The sequence below is a fragment of the Semicossyphus pulcher genome, unplaced genomic scaffold (assembly GCF_022749685.1).
Source record: "Semicossyphus pulcher isolate SPU_LCO1_2020_fin unplaced genomic scaffold, fSemPul1.0.p SCAF_16, whole genome shotgun sequence".
In the NCBI taxonomy this organism is placed as follows: Eukaryota; Metazoa; Chordata; class Actinopteri; order Labriformes; family Labridae; genus Semicossyphus; species Semicossyphus pulcher.
Window position 1 is genome coordinate 7,041,823 of NW_027211670.1, and position 17,660 is coordinate 7,059,482.

Genomic DNA, 17,660 nt, shown 5'->3' on the forward strand with positions numbered 1-17,660 from the left:
AATGAATTCAGTGATTTTTCTTTTTATCATCCATTTTCAACTATCTAGGTTTGTACTTCTTGGTGATTTTGGATGAAGTTGCTCCCACAAAATCTAGACTGGCTTCCTTCAAAAAGTCCTCCATAAGGGACAGTATCCAGTGTTTTAAATGGTAAATGGACTGTACTTATATAGTGCTTTTTTAGTCTTTGTGACCACTCAAAGCTGCTTTTACACTACATATCACCCATTATTCACACACTGATGGCAGAGGCTGCTACATAAAGTGCCCACCTGTCAATCAGTTATCACATATTATTGGCTATGCCACCAGGAGCAATGTGCAGTTCAGTGTCTAGACATGTAGCCTGAGGGAGCTGGGGATTGAACCTCCAACCTTCCGATTGAAAGACTCTACCACTGATCCACAGCCACCCCTTTCAAGAGTATATGTCGTAGAGCAGAGTGTCTGTGGAGATTTACTCGTCTTCAGGTTGACCTTTATCATCTCAGAGAACTCCTAAATCAATTTAATAATATGGGTAAGGACACCAGAGCCACTTACTTTTCATATCTTGATTTTGTCAGTTTCATTCTACTGACTCAGTCCTTTTAAGAGCTTTACACTGGCTTCCGACAAATAATTTAGAATGCATTTTAAGATTCTTGTAATCACCTTTAAAGCCCTGTGTGGACAAGCACCTGCCTACATCTCTGATCTCTTACAGCCTAACAACCCCAGTCCTCTGACCAGGGGTTGCTTGTTATCCCTCACTCCAGGCTCAAAACCAAAGGTGACTGCATTTCAGTTTGTAGCTCCAACACTTTACTCTTTACCAATCAGCCTTTGATCTCTGGATACTGCTATCACCTTCAAAAGGCACCTTAAAACCAACCTGTTTATAGCTTTGACTTAATCTGTTGTGTATATTGTTGTATGTGCTGCTTTTTACCTTGATTTTACGTGTTTCTTGTTGCTTTAACTCCCAAATTAGTTTTCACTTTATGTCTTGTTGCTTTTGCCCTGTTCCTGTTTTAACTTTGTTTTGTGTTTTTATCTTGAATGTGTTTCTTTTATTCTCTCTTTAAAGCACCTTGTGACTTCTGCTCTGGAAAGGTGCTACATAAATAAACGTATTATTATCATTATAATTATTATTATTATTATTATTATCCCGACTGGGCGACAGAAGTTTCTAGCGTGAATGCTCTATGGGCGCTTGGGCTGGTGGGGGATTCAAGCTCTGGGTAACTGGTAACAAAGTCATTTTGGGGATTTCTGGGTACACATAGTTGCTGAAATAAAAAGAAAAAGTGTGCATGTAAAATATATAATAATAATAATAATATATAATAAATGTAAAACGGAAAAAAACATTTAGATTAAAACCGTTTAATATTGATATTTTAGACAACAGATACTTACTTTTTCATAATTGCTAAACACTCATCCCCATTCTCTAAACCAAATGCTCAGTCAATACCCATTTGTCGAATCAGCCACTCTTTTGGCAAACCCTTAAACAAGTTCAAGTAGTAAGACACAATTTGCAAATCTCATCCACTTTTTTCCACAACTCCACACACATTCTCACTCACCAAAACACATTCCGCACTGTGATGCACGTGTGTTGCAAAATGCTTAACATGGGCGGCAACTCAAAACTGTTCACATTTGTGTAAAACTATAATATTGGTCTTTCACTGAGGTTTTATGAAATACAAAGGGCTGTGATTTATTTCTGTTCAAAAGATACACCCAAACCTCATCACATTGATTGTGAATAAATGCCAGGATGTTTGATTTCAGTTTTAAACAAGCAGTTATTGATGAAATAAAAAAATACGTGTTGGCATCATTGGTCCTTGTAACCACTGATAAACACCAGAAGCAAAACTAAAAGTGAATTTGAAATGACAATTTTACAACCACAGCTCACAACGTTCTCTGATCTCTTCCTGGTAGAACAATAGTCTGAGGTTTTGGCTTTAGTTCCTGTTTTGTGGTATGTGTGGATGAGGCCAGTTCCTGGAATTGAAGTAGCCCCTGAGTCCTTCCAGGTCCACAGGAGGGAAGTAAGCCCCAATGTGTTTCCTCAGCCACCACTTCCCCAGTGCTGCGCTGGAACTGCCCGGCTGGCTGAACTTGTACCTGAAATGTTCCCCTCGAACCCACCTGAGAAGGCCATAAAAAGGAGGGAAGTGAAATGAAAGAAGGGCAAGGGCCTTGGACAATACTTAAAAAAATTCCTGTGTATAAATATACATTTTTGTCATTTCATACCACATGTGATTCATTATTAAATCGATTTTATAGTTCTGATGTTACATGTTCTTTAGCAGGTGCTTTTGGGCTGCTACTGTCTTGTGTAACTCGGCTGAGTGTCTGTGTTTCAAAATGCTGGCATAAACCAGTCTTGCTGCTACTTCTATTAGTTGCCACAGACTTGAGACAAATGTTAATGCTAACTGTGGTTTGTTCAAGGTCAAACAATGAAAAACAGACCCCCCTTTCAGACTTCTCAATAAACCTTTATCTTGTATTTGTGCAGGTGCATGCTGCCATGTTGACATGAAATATTTTTCTGAAGAGAACACTCTATACTTAAAACTAAACTAAAACTGTTACTATGGGAGCTCACGGAGGCGGTGTAAGCTCTGTACCGACATTACCAAAATGAAACGTTGTCCTAAACCTTATATTTGAATTACTTGATGAAACCCATATATAGTCCAGCTCTAGTTATCAGCCTGTCTGGTTATATTTAGATAAGAAGATGTCTAGCACTATAAATTACTTTAGGGCCCGATTGGACAGGACGCGTTTTAGCAGCTGGGGGCGGCTTTTTTGTCATTGTTTTCAATGAGAGGGACGCTTTTTGCGTGCTGCTTTTGCTTTGCAGAGCGCCTCGATTTTTTCCGCTCTGTGCGCCTCGCGTTTTTGAGGAAACGCTCCGAGCGCCTCGAGTTGAAAAAACTTCAACTCAAAGCAGAAAAGCGCCCGACGTCATGGCTGTTTTTTCTCATTGTCCAATTGGATGAAAGGAGAGGCGAGCCTTCTGTCAGTTTACAATGTAACGGTTAGGTTAATGACAGCTAATGATTCCGTGGTTGCCTTAACAACAGTAGGAAAAAAAGCCGCCCCCAGCTGCTAAAACGCGCTCTGTCTGATCTGGTGTTTACTTCCACAAAAAAGGCAGTGCAGTGCGCCCTGCGATTACATCCTGCAAAGCGCCTTCTGTCTGATCGGGCCCTTAGAGTTCTCCGCAGACAAGATAGCAAGCAGCTGAGATTCAGACGGCTAAAATCATGTGCATATCAAGGATTATTTAGCCAATTATTGTACTATTATACTTAATTATTATACTATAAATTAGAGGTATATATTACTCTAACCAATGACGATACACCACCTCTACATATTATAGCTTTCTGTTTTTAAGCAATATGAAGTCATGACCTGCTCGCTGCCTCAGCAGAGCACAGAGTTTATATGATTTATAATGATCCCTGTAAACACACAACTAAATAATAACAAACATTTTACAACAACAATAACATTACAAAATATGTGTTTTGAATTTGAGGGTAGGAGGATTTTGATGAGGTTAGTGTTGATATAAAGGTTTTTCTTCCAAGCTAATTACAGTTAATGAGAATTCGGCATGGATCTTTGCTGTTATTACAACCTATATTTACCTCGGAGTTTCTCTGCCTTGAAAGGGGTTGTGGTCAAGAAGGGACAGGACCGTGCTGTCGTTGGACAGCAGACGTCCTGCTATGTGGATCACCCACTCACTCTGCTCGTACGTCTGGATGACAACATGAAATAAGGTTGTTAAAAACGTTCAGAAAAGGAAAAAAAAAAAACACAAAAGGCATTTTGAAATGTAATGAGGTTTAATGAAATGTAATGAGAATTGCTGGGTACAGAAACAGCAATGCAAAAAATGGCAACTACTTAATTTTGTGGAAGAGGAGGCAAAGTTCTCGTCATGGTTTGTTTTCCTTTTGATGATTTCAGTAAAAAGCAGAGTCTGTGTGGCTATGGACAGTCTGAAAGATTTTCCAAGATTGTGGTGTAATAAAAAAACAGCTCAGTAACAGATGTTAAATGATGTGTTAGTCCTGTTTTGCATGAAATATTGTATTATATTTTGTTCAGAGGGAAATAATCTATTGACGGAAATTTTTATGACACTAATGTAAAAAAAAAAACTGCTCTACAGGAAATGCGCCCTAGGATAACGTCTGTTGTGATTTGGGCGCTGTATGAATAAACTTGACTGACTGCTGTTGTTCAGTATCTTACCTGGAAAGCAGCAAACCACATGAGCCAATCCAGCCGGTAGTGGTACGGTGATATGAGGCATGGCCGCCGGTAAACGTCCCCTGGCTTACATAGAAACTGATATTCTTCCCAAACTGCCGTGGGGTCCTTGGGATCAAGGCTTTGAGTGCCCTGGAAGATCACCTCGGTTCGCTCCTTGGTTATGCTGGACAGAGGGGTGAAAAATGGTATACAGTTAAAAAATTATTTATAAAACTCGATTAAATCCTTCAAAAAGGAGACGAAAAGAGGTTGGAAGGCAGCAGAGATGTAAATGATACTACAAGATGCGAAAGTATGGGAATTTAATAAACACATATTTTAATTAATATGGCTAAAAAATTAATGTAACGGCAACAGAAATGAATGCATCATGTTAAAAATATGTGGTACACATTTTTGGATCAACTCAGTTATTCAAAATGCTTCACAGTTTGGGTCTGACATTCACAGATGCCATTTTCCTTTTCAGCATTTTCTTTTGTCGGGCTCTCAATTACATTTCATCTTTAGGCCTAAATTTAGACATCAGTGGAAAAGATCTGCCCCCTGCTGACTGGCTGCAGTATAGCTCATAAAGCCCGCCTCCTCCATGTTAACAGATGGGACATGAGTCAAACTATAAAATGAAAATACACGTCAAATACATTTTTCTCAAACATGGTTTCTGTCATTATACTTAGTTCTTATCTTGCTGATTTATGCCCAAGTGTTAAAAAAAGTTATTAGTTATTCGATGCTGTAAAAATGATGATTGACAGCTCTGTTGACCAATACGGCTCCTGCAGCCGATCTGCTACGAATTAGCAGAGCGGAGGACGATCTGTGAGAGGAAACATAACTAAAACAATCACTACAGTCATTGAAGTTTCCATATCGGTGAATGTTAACCTCAGACCAACACAAGAAGCTGTTCTGCTGGTAAATACGCAGACGTGTGGGATCCTTGCTGTTTTCTCAGTAAGTTAAGTGTAAGTTTGGTTAGCGGAATTGGCTATGGTCGCTTCACCCGCCGATCTCTACTGCGCAGTCTCTGGCTCCAAATGACGTCACCATCGCAAGATGGCAGCGCCTATCATGGGGGCTATTTTGCCATCACTTTCGTACAACACAGTCTATATATAGAGTCATTCATGTAAACCAATGCAACACACTTAAGCATTTACAGCCTAAGCTAATTTGCAATGCCTGTCCCGTGATGGGCCTTAAAAAGACATAAAAAACAACAAATACACAAGGGACAGTACAAAACAAACTCAACAATAACACCAACATAAGAAGAATGCAGTTACGAGATGACTTCAGCTCCTCGGAGAAGCAGAAATAAAAATTGAAAACCTAGTAGTCAGCGCAGTCTGAAGCCTTTTAACTAATGTTTACATGTTTACCTCTACTTTGAAACTTTAGCAATGTTCAACATTGTTACATAATGCATGTGACAAAAAATAGAGGAAATCAATTAAAGGTCCCTTATCAGGATCCTTATTGTTATCCACCACTATGACCACTGTGGTTCTGGACCGTGCTTTACCTGCCGAAGGCGCCGTAGGTGTTTACAATGCGCAGTGGGTCGAAAGAGGTGTTCATCACCTGCCTGGAACTCAACAGGTTCATCACCACGGGAATGCTCAGGCAACCAATCAGAACGCCCAAAGAAATGTTCACTGCTCGACGCATCAGCATACCTGTGTAATACAGTGGAACAAAACACACTGAAGGAAAGTGGAATGGCATAAAAAAAACAGCACATTAATAGAAAATTGCAGCCAGTCGTCATTATGTGTTGATGTACAACTGTTATTGGATGCAGTCTGTTGTCCTTTTTTCTTTTTAAAACTGAAAAAACAAAACCTTGGATCAGCTCGGTCTATCTGTCTGTTAAACACATAAAGAGCTAGTTTGATGAAATTGCATGGAGCAATGGATGTCTGTTCTCCTGTTTACTTCTTAATTTTGTTGACTTTCGAGGATTTATGCCTTCATCCCAGGGTTTCCAAATGAAACCGAGGGGCTCAGGGAAAAACTTAATTACAGCCCAATTCTAGGTGATGTATTTGTTCCTGTCTGGTCTAGAAGGGAATTCAGTATTTGCAGAGACGTCATGTTTACTGAGTAGGTGTGTTTGAACTGAGGTATTGCTATTTCCTGTTTGTCTACCTGTGTATATGTGTGTGACAACTTTAACTCTTCTCCAGTGAAAAAAATTGCACTGGCAACAACAGTGCCTTCTGACCAGTGTTTGCCTGCTTATCCCACACTAATTAAAGACATCAGCATATTATAGCTGAAACTTTACACTTCACACTAAGAGATACTTTCTGGGTCTGTTCTAATGCTTAATACATGCTCTAGAAGCCTATTTTATATTCAGGATCCCAAAACTAAAAGGGACCGCTGAGACCAATTAGAGAGGGGTGACTCTTGCTAACCACATTGCATTAAATTCCAACAAATCCTATAGAATACTTTCCCCAGCTACTCAGTTGTCCAAGTGATAATCCCTTTTTCCCCACCAAACAAAAAACTCCCTTTAGCCACTTTTACAAATTATTTCAACTTTTTGCAATACCAAAAGTTGTCCTTAAAATAGACTTTATTTTTTAGGAATTTTGCCTTCATCAGCTAGTCAGGATTTACCCTTAGCCTTTGGATGTTATGTGATTATGAGCCCTGAATACCTTTGGTGGGTTTTGGGAGGCTTCCTGCTTTATCCTCATTCTGTATCTCGAAGACTGCCTTCATGGCTCGACCTCCAGAGTGAAACAAGAAGCCCAGTGACGCGTCATCAAAACAAGCAAGACTTGGAACAATGGTTAGCCAGTTAAGGAAACTGAGGTTCCCACTCACTATCAGAACCACCTAAGCATGAGATAAAGTCAGAGAAAAAAAGATATACAAGTTGTGTAGACACTCACATCATTACTTAACTTCTGGGCTGACTGTGTCAAGCCACATTAGGATAAGAAGGTATTTAAAGAAGTTAAATTGACATGTACTGACTTATTTTGACTGAGGGTAAATTGACGTACATGAGCTCTGACACCAACTACACATGATGCTCAAATTGAGTTTAAGTGTACAGTGACAGATGCAGTAAAGTAGATAAATGCAAAGACACGTCCCTTTAAATCAGCTATTAAACCTGTTTAATCTTCTAACTGTTCTCTACTAGAGACAATGAAAAACACATTAAAAACAGTAACTTAGTGAGGCGGGCATTTTATTTAATTAATGAAAACTTATCTACAGGATTAAGTATTCAAAAAATAAATTTGAAACTCAAAATAAATTAGAATAAATTCCTACTTGGTTATCTAAAAAAATATGTGCAATTGTGTGTGCAATTTCACATTGTCTTTAACAGCTTCTAGGTGCTTCATAGCTGTTAAAAGGATAACTTGGACGAACAAAAAGTCTGACCCAGTTCACATTTACTGATCTAGTCTGTACGGAAGAGGATTAGGGCCACTGAAAAAAAAGATAAAAATTAAGGTCCAATAAAAAAAGTTTTTTATTTTTATTTGGAGAAAAAAAGTCACAATTCTGAGATTAAAGTCAGAATTCTGACTTTTTTTTCTCCGAATAAAAATAAAAAATTTTTTTATTGGACCGTAGAAAAAAAAAGTCAAAGAAGAAATTTTTTTTTTTTTTTTTTAATTATTGGACCTTAAATTTTTTTTTTCCAGTGGCCCTAATCCTCTTCCATAAAAGTCTGATATACAGTTAAAATGTTATTTTTTCTGCACTTCTGGCTTTATATTATTAGTCCAATTTCTGACAGTGTCTGAGGTCTCTACCCAAATACTACGCACAAGATGTATCAGTGTCTGTCATCATCAGGCAATGAAAGTTGGTGAGCAGTGTGGCTTACCTGGAACAGGATCTGGATTGCACCATTCACCATGCACATCCGCCTGCCCAAGAAGGTGAAGAACGGGAAAATAAGCTCAATGAGGTGGTTGGACAACGTCTCGAATCGATGAAACCACCAAGGGGAGCGATGCATGTAGTATGACAGAGGGTTAGGAACTGGTTGGGTCTTGGAAGAGATGGAGGAACAGAGATTGAAAAGGAGTCAGTTAATACACCTATATTCTTAACTAACTTTATCTACTGTTGAAAATGCTCGTTTTCCCTGCTTCACTTTGTCACTAAAATCTGGAGGCCTGGAGTCATTTATGGTGACACACTTTGGGGGAAACATTTACTCGTCTAAAACTTGAACTTTATTTAAATGAAGGCAATGCCTTCATACCCCCAAATTGCTCTCAAATGCCTAGCCTTTGGCATATGAATGTGCATGGATCCTGATTGGCATAGCAGCCTTTGCCACCAGTGTGTGAATGTGAGTGTGAAAGGGTAAATGTGACATGTAGTATAAACGCGCTTTGAGTGGTCGGAAGTCTAGAAAAGCTTCTTCCAGGGTTGGGCGACAGATATGTCATCCTTGAAGCTCTCTATCATCATCTGCTTTATGTATTGTAGAAGGCAAACTCAGTAGCATAATGCACTGGAAACACAAAGGCATAGTACAACAATCTGTCCACACACCTCGTAATGGTAGTCCATACATGTGAGGTCTCTCCAGCATTTGTCCCCTCTGAGTTTAATGAGACCCTGAAAAAGAGAAAACATAACTTACTAAAGTTTAAGAAGCGGTGCTGTGTTAAATTAGGCCAAATGAGCAACCATCAACAGTCCATTAGAAAATCAAATTACAGACATCGGGCATTTGAATATTATATTTAACTAAAACGGACCATAAGGAATAAAAACCGTTTAGGAATTACCCTCATCCACATGCATACATGAATGTGACCGTTTTTGTCAAAAGCACATGAATATCAGTAATTTCCCACTATTTTAAAATAAAAATAGATATAATCCAACATCTTCTTTTATTCCTAAAGAATGATCTTTGTGATTTTCATGTTGTTAAAAATTAAGTCCTATAGAGGGTGCATGAATTGAGGGGCCATAAAGTAATATTTTCTCATATATTCAAAGTTGGACTGTTAAATGTGGAAGGTAACAATCAATGTAATGGCTGTTAAAAAGTAATTCTGTTCTTCCACAATGCAATGCGTCAAATGTTATAGATTTGATGGTGTAGACAACACTGCACCTGTCGATTAGTGTCCATAATTAAAATCTAATGCCCTCTTTAGACTACATTATTGAGTATTTGCATCCTTTCATATCCTTATACAGTACATAAGGGGTAGTGAAGGAATAACGTGATTTCGGAGACAGCCTATCACTAAAGGGGAGTGCTAATAAAATTAAGAGCCAATTAATGCGCAACTTAAACTATTTATAAGTAACCATTCTTGGGACCTTTACTTTTCCTAAAAAGTAATAAGCTGGTTAAGAGTTTATCCTGGTTTAAACTGTTACTTTAGATTGCATGTAATCATAATTAAGAGGCTCCCTGCAAAGTTAGATTTGTATTTGGTCTGCCACTTTCACCAGAAAAGTAATAACCACTTGAGTCCAGCACTCTTAAATGTGATCAACAGAGACTTTTAGATTATTAAATGGTAACTTTGCCAGCTTTGCTGCAGTACAGCAAGTGACATTTGACTGACAGCCCCTTGTTATTTAGCTCTACTTTCGGTCCTTATAGGAAAGACTCCACTGGATATGTGCTGACAGCAGGTATAGAGTGTTGAAACCAAGCCAGCGGTCTAAAATTCACCGAAACTCTCAAACAACCGAATATGTTTTTTGGCGACCATATATTTGGGTTGGATTTCCAAATACCGGAAGTGTTATATAAAAAGCACTGCTCCAAAAGTAGCAGACTAGTTAGGAGGACAAACACTGGATGGTCAGGGAATTCTCAGGATGCAAATGGATTTGTGTTTCACTGTTGGCTTGCTGGATTTATTTAGGCGTGTTTAATTACAGGACATGACAAATTTACAATATTGGCCTCCTCCTAGACAGAAATATCATCAGTCTTTGTAAATGATCTCCTGACAGGAACAGTGTTCCAGCTCCTAACTAACAGTGTTAGTTAATGTACTGGTGGCATTTAATGGGATTTAGAAATGTAAACATCCGCTACAGAAAAGTACATGTACAATTCCAAGAAATAATCTCATTTTCTGTTGTCGTTTTCTGTCAGAGCAGTTTTTCTTCAATTTTTTGGTGGCCCGTGTGTTTTACTCACTGCTCCCAGCATGATGCGAACAATGAGCCATCTGAAGGTCCAGATGCAGATGAGTGAGGGCGGACAGCGGCGAGGGACCTGGGACAGAGTCCACACCGGACATAAGAAAATGGCCAGAAACCCCGTCTCCAACAGCTGACTCTCCCAACCTGGAAAAATCATCAGAATATAATTTGCAACACTGTGAGCATCCTGATGGAGAAATTTACTGTCAGGTATGAAATGGCACTTACAGACAGCAAAGCTTTTAAAGACTGGTGAATACTGCTGTCATACAATACAATAAGCTGCACTCTCACTCGACTAAAGAATATTTACACCAAGCACTCAAATCCCATCCATAATGACAATTAACCGGATTGATTGCACCTAATGTAATGCCAATTGAACAGTTGAGACATTTTACTCAACACTACAGAAAATGTCGGGGAATCCCCAAAGATTATGTTTTATCCTCTGGCCCATAAATGTCTGCACAATGTTGCAGCAATCCCTCAATTTATTGGTTAGAAATTTCAGTCTGTAACAAGAATTGACAAAAAACATTACTAGTGCCATTGTGCTTGCTTGGCCAAAAAAAATAAAACCTCATCTTTTGAAGAAGACCCTGTTTATGGTGAAAATAAAGTTAGGTCCTCGTGTGTTTTTTTTTTAAAGACCACATGATTAACAATTTTAATATCATAATATTTATATTTATATAAAAGTAATATTAGGGAACAATCTGAGGTCCACAGGAAAACAGAAGGCATGGGAGAAGGACTGTGAGTGAGAGAAAATGTAAACATCTTCAAAAAAGAGAAATAGAAGCCACAGTTAGTAACTACAGTCAAAAGCCCGGCATCTCTGACGTCAAATTGTGATCTACCAATCAGAGAGCACCTCTTCTTAGCCATAGCCCTTCATGTAACACTCCATTTTAATTTCTCTTTCTGCTCTGTCCTTCTCACAGTGAACCGCACATCAGTACACCTTAATTCTATATGTGACGGCATTTTAACTTCTGTTACAGTCTTTAAACTATTGGGGAAACAATATTAAGAAAGCTGAGACTGACAAGTGTAAATTATACAGTTACTGTGCTTGGCTCCATAGCTGCATGCTACCCAAGGATATAGGCCTTAAGGAATGCAACTTTTTTTTCCATTGAGATAAATTCCCAATATAATTTCACTGGGCACCCATTTCACCCCTCGTACATGTAATTACAGCATTAGATTAATAATATCTCTTCGGTAGACATATATTCATTTCTACCCCTTAAACATCAGGAGGAAAGTTGGGTTTGAAGGACTACTTAGGGACATTTTTCTCTAAATAAACTAAAATGACGTTCAAACCTGAGAATGTAATCTCTCTAAAATCCACTCCTGTATGATACAGAGGAAAAAAAGGCGGCAGTCCTGGACTTTGGGAAAAGCTTGAAAACTCAGGCAACTGTTGAGTTCACTTACCGAAGGAGTACCTAAGAAGAGAGACAGAAAAAAAACAGAGAATACCACAATATTAAAAGCATGTATGCATTTATAAATGTTACTGAATATTTACTACTAAATATCACTCATAAATATAACAAAGAGATTAAGAATAAATAACTTCAATGCGCAAACTGGAGAAATTTGAGGATTCTTTCAGTTTTTTGTGGGTGGTATATTTGGGGGTAGCTGTGTCTCACAAGATGGAGCCGGTTGTCCACTAAAGACAGGCAGTTTGATCCCCAGCTCCTCTAATATACACTGAACAAAAATATAAACGCAACACTTTTGTTTTTGCTGAACTCAAAGATTTAAGACTTTTTCTATGTACACAAAAGGCCTATTTCTCTCAAGTATTGTTCACAAATGTGTCTAAATCTGTGTTAGTGAGCACTTCTCCTTGGCCGAGATTATCCATCCACCTCACAGGTGTGGCATATCAAGATGCTGATTAGACAGCATGATTATTGCACAGGTGTGCCTTAGGCTGGCCACAATAAAAGGCCACTCTAAAATGTGCAGTTTTACTGCCGGGGGTGTCAGAAAACCAGTCAGTATCTGGTGTGACCACCATTTGCCTCACGCAGTGCAACACATCTCCTTCGCATAGAGTAGAGGCTACAGAGTTAACTGTGCTATGGACGCAGCTCTCACTGTGAGTGTAACAGACTTTTTTTAAACAGAAAATGGAAATATAATCATTTTGAAATTAAAAAAATAATTTCCAAATCAATATATTTACTATATATACTGGACGAGAGACAAAGGCTTGTTTGGGGAAATGCTCACAACTTTTTAGCCGAGATATCAATGCAAAGTTCAGGTTAAGAGTGTCTCTGAGTGAAAAATGTATTTTGATGCACTAAACTAAGTGAGTAGTATGACATAGGGGACTCTTTTCTTTATTAAAGGCTGCAATAATAAATTCAAGCCTACAAAGCTGTCTAAATATCCAGCAGACAAAGAGACAATCTTCGCATTTTGGGGTGTCACTCCATCCATCAACTCCTGAGACAAATGTCTGGCTCTTTTGTTGCAACATGTTAAACTGTTCATCAGCTAGTTGCCATCTTTGTCAGCTGTTTTGTGCTGAGCGGTTAGTGAAGAGTGAGTTTCTCAGAATTTTGAATTAAAATACAGCAGTTGCCTTCTACATCTAATGTTGAGAAGAGCATAGTTGCTGGAAACCACAAAGAAGAGGTCTAAACTCCAAAGTTGAGTGATAATACTCCTTGATTTCACAACTTTGAGCAATCCTTTTTACGTTGGTAAAAAAATCATTCATGTCCAAAATATTGTAGTGCCAGCTATTAACCTTTTTTTTATAATTTCAGTACATAAAGAATAAACGTTTAACATTTTTATAGTTCAAATTACAAAAATATGTTCCCAATTTCAGTGCAAACATTCAATTTGACATTTAGTGGTTATATGTTTATTAAAGCAGTTGATGAGGGGCAGTTTCAGGCAGCCTTTTATGTGGTACCAGGAAATAGAAGAAGCCAACTTCCTGTACAGGGCCGGGGAACATTGAATTGCTTCTTTAAGAATCTGGATATTTCCTTTTGGTTTAGGAATATTATTATTTTTGGTATTAACAATCGCTGCTTCTTTATGTGTGCTTTGTTATTATTGATGTCAAGTATATTTTTAGTTATCTCAAAACTATTTTAATAATATAAAGTTAGGTTTCCACCGCTGTTTGTGTTTTTACAGCCTTGGTCTCCATTGTTGATTAAATGTCTGATTTTGTCTGATAATATTCTTCTTGAAATCACTTAGATATTCTTTATAAAAAATGAAACTGATCATTGAATTTTGAAAAATGTATGTTTTTATGTGTTATGTATGTACATATAAAACCCAGACTCACCACAGCTGTCCCACATTGACAAGGGAGTGGTAAAGCACCCACAGTGTAAGCATGATCACCATATTGGCCATTCCCGTCACCAGGACAAATGCAGACAGTGCCATCCCTCCCAGGGCAAGGCCATCCAGGTTGGCATCCATGTCGCTCCAGTCTAGCAACCAGAGGATGGAAGGTGTGTATGCTAAAGCTGCCAGGCCTATCTTTCCCCCCACATAGCGCTTCACACTGTTGAGGTAAGTCTTGCAGGGCATTAGGCCGTGTTCGCCTACCAGCTGCTTGTTTTGGTTGAAGGCAATGCTGAAAGCCACAACTACAAAAAAAGAGGCAAAAAAATAGAAAGATGGCACAATCAGATAATTATTCATGCTCATTTGATGCACATTTTATTTCAAACTAAGTGCTACAAGTGTGGCTACTGTATCTTTTCTCCTGACTTTGTAAAGTAGTTTTACAGTAGGAAGTAAGGGGGATTCCAAATAACAATATCACCAGTAATACATTCAAGTATAGAAGAATGTCTTAATTTTACCATGTTGCCATGGCATTTTCTCTGGTTGGGGATATTTTTGGTCAGGATATCAAAGCAAAGCTGAGTGTCCAGTATTGAGAAAATCAGACTGCTTGATGCTGATGTACAAAGGTTTTAGTCTATTTTGTTGTTTTTAAAGTTACGGGTAGGCTAAATACATTTAGCCACATTCATCATGACACTAACACTAAAAAGTGGACATGAACAACTAAGTTATCTTTCCAGACGTAGGCTTTCTGACAGTGTGATCACTGAGAATGAAAACCTTACCAATAAACGTCAACATACTTACAGTAAATAAAGGCGACGGAGCGCAGCAGCACGATACGAGTGAGCCAGTAAGTTCCGGTCTGTAACGGCTGTCTCTTTTCGTTCTCTGTGTCTTTGCTGGTTTCTTTTCCATCTTCATCAATGATGTCTGCAGACTTCGTCTCAGTCTTACTGCTACCGACACGTCTTTTCCTCACAGAGCTGCATGAACTGTCAGTTGTGGTAGCCGCCATGTTCACTAACTTCATGCTCACGTGACTAAACATAGAAGCGGATGTGCATCATGACTACGATGATTATATTTAGAGTTTTAATTATATATATACATGTATATATATATAATACCCACTCCCACCCCCCGGTTTTCAGTGGAAACATCTTTATTCATAAAAAAGAAAACACAAAATGAATGTTTTTGTTTATTGGAATAGCCTTATACATATAGGCTACTTCTATATGAAGTTACTTAGAACTATTCACAAGGTCATTTTCTATCCATGAATATTTTAATTTAAACCATTCACACATCAAATAAGAATAGTTTTACTGCTTCTCTGACTTCTGTTGCACTGTCCCTGCCGCCTGACGGAAAATCTGAAATTAACTACTAATTAACTAAATTAACAACTTTCACAACCTTAAGTTTCAGGCAAAATACCTTAGCAAATTCCTCCACTCTATTATCAGTGACCTACTGTCTTAAATATGCATATTTCCAAGTGGTGATTTCAATAGTTTGCTTATAAATGAATATGTTGACTGCAAACTGCTTTCTATGTGTCTTTGACATACTCACATAACTTTCACAGCCATACATTTCTGGAAAAATACCAGAGAAAATTCCTTAACTCCACTATCAGTGACCTGTTATGTTGAATATGCATATTTCCAAGTGGTGATTTCAATAGCTTGCTCATAATTGAATATATTAACTTTAAACTACTTCCTCTGTATCTTTGACATTCTCACATAACTTTCACAGTCATACATTTCTTTTAAAATCCCATAGAAAATCCCTAAACTCCACTATCAATGACATGTTGACTTAAATATGCATATTTTCAAGTGGTGATTTCAATAGGTTGCTCAGTAATGGTACTCAAAATTCAATGAAAGTGGTGATCAGCAATTTCACATGTTCAAATGCCTAGTGTGGAGGATATCACAAGACATTGAGGCAATCAAATGTAAAACACAATACTTATGATTGATTAAAGTTGTAAATCGGTCAAATTTGACCCACCACACGACAGGAGGGTTATGACAATATTTGCTTCTTTTTTATTTCTATGTCCATGCACTTTTTAATGTTTTTGTTGCACACTTGAAGAAGGACTCTATGTGTGTCTTATTTGTTTACCGCAGGGTTCAAAACTGCATATATAAGAGCACATTGTTGAAACACGCTTCTGCATGACTTCATATTACAGCACTTAGCAATGCTAAGTCCGGCAGAAGGACTCACTAAGCACGCCATCTAGTGGCGGAAGTGGGTAATAACACCTACTTGGCTTAAACAGTGCTTCCTGCCTGTGTGTATGTCATTTGAACCCAATAAATATTTTAACTGAACAATACATGAAGCAAAAGTATTAAAGAATTATTTTCTGACAGCAATAACAATATGTAGAAGGGGGTGCCTTTTTTATGAACTCATTAACTTTATTACCATTCCTGAGTTACTTAATACTGAAAGGTCTAGACTAGACTGTTTTTAGTATTATTTATTGAGAGACCTTCATCCACTATGAGTAACCAAGGCAGAAACCTAGAAGGTGGAACAGCACATCACTCTGCAGCAAACACAGACACACATGTTCAAGTGAGGCTTGACAATTGAAGTAAATGCACCAAACAACACTGACCATCAGTTTCAAAATGTCCAGCACAAAATTCAGCTTCCCAAATAAAAACACTTTCCAGCAACATAAATGGACTATTGGCCCTTTCTATCCATGTCTTGAATGTACTGCCAGGGACAAAAGAAGCTGCTGAGCCCTGTCTACTGGACAGGGCGTCCTACTACAGGTCAGGTTGGATAAACATAAAGACGTGGAAAATGTGTTCAAATAAAAAGGCGAACTCTTTTATCTTCTTTTATTATATGACTTCATTTATTTTCTTATGCTTTAAAAAAATATTTTTATGCCAGTCCGATGACTACAGCTATGTTTATTTTAAATTCAAGTAGGCCATCTTTTTAGATCAACTCATGGCTACACTCACATTCAGAGTATCACTGTGTGTCCCAGCTGGCTGTTTGATGATTAGATATTAATTATGTATTATATGACACAGAGGGTGTTATGATGTCTTTTGAGCAATAAAAGGCCAATAAAGACTTGATCTACAGATCAGATCACAACTCGCAAAATGTCTTGGAGTACGCATAAAGCTTCTTGAAATAACCAACATGGCAAACAAACTAATAAAAAATATAGGCAGTAAAATTTGATGAAGATTTTAAATTATGCGAATAATACTAATAATCCTGCCTTGGAGAAGACCTGGGAGGAGGACTTAGGTGAGAAATTCTGATATTTGGACAGCAATTTGGCAGAAAATGGGCTGCAAGGTGGTGCAGTGGTTAGCGCTGTTGCCTCACAGCTAGAAGTTCACTGGTTCAAACCACAGTTTGGGCAAAGTGTGCCTTTCGAGTTTGCATGTTCTCCCCAGGTTCCCTCCGGGGTCTCCCGCTCTTCCCACAGTCCAAAGACATGCTTGTAAGATTAATTGGTGACTCTAAATTGCCCATATGTGTTGGTGTTGGTGTTGGTGTGAGTGTGAAAGGTTTTCTGTCTCTATGTGTCAGCCCTGTGATTGACTGGCAACCAGTCCAGGGTGTACCCCGTCTTTTGGCCAATGACAGCTGGGATTGGCTCCAGCCCCCCCTGCAGTAGGCCTACTTCATCTTCAAGACCTGCATACAGATGGCTAAAATATGAAAGGAAGCTACATCAAAAGTTTAAAATCTTCCAACTGGGTTCAGTTGGGTTGAGATCTATCATCACTTCCTCATTTTATACTAT

At 38.3% G+C, this 17,660-nt stretch overlaps 1 protein-coding gene across 1 annotated transcript; it reads right to left on the bottom strand.

Moving 5' to 3' along the window:
- Nucleotides 1-1,374: 1,374 nt before the first annotated feature.
- On the bottom strand, nt 1,375-14,864 carry lmf1 (lipase maturation factor 1). The gene is made up of 11 exons (XM_069664732.1): nt 14,654-14,864; nt 13,833-14,142; nt 11,939-11,949; nt 10,485-10,633; nt 8,861-8,926; nt 8,181-8,348; nt 6,988-7,168; nt 5,841-5,994; nt 4,292-4,475; nt 3,679-3,791; nt 1,375-2,155 (listed from the first exon to the last, which is right to left on the bottom strand). Exons 1-11 carry the CDS (start codon nt 14,862-14,864, stop codon nt 1,969-1,971), a joined length of 1,734 nt encoding a protein of 577 aa, XP_069520833.1. The 3' UTR covers nt 1,375-1,968.
- Nucleotides 14,865-17,660: the final 2,796 nt, after the last annotated feature.

Excerpts from the sequence above, each read along its gene's own strand:
- lmf1 (XM_069664732.1), bottom strand. The coding sequence starts at position 14,864 with ATGGCGGCTACCACAACTGACAGTTCATGCAGCTCTGTGAGGAAAAGA. Across the intron at positions 8,927-10,484 it reads TTCGCATCATGCTGGGAGCA|GGTCTCATTAAACTCAGAGG; the intron begins GTGAGTAAAACA and ends TCTCTTTTTCAG. Across the intron at positions 8,349-8,860 it reads GTATGGACTACCATTACGAG|ACCCAACCAGTTCCTAACCC; the intron begins GTGTGTGGACAG and ends ATCTCTTCCAAG.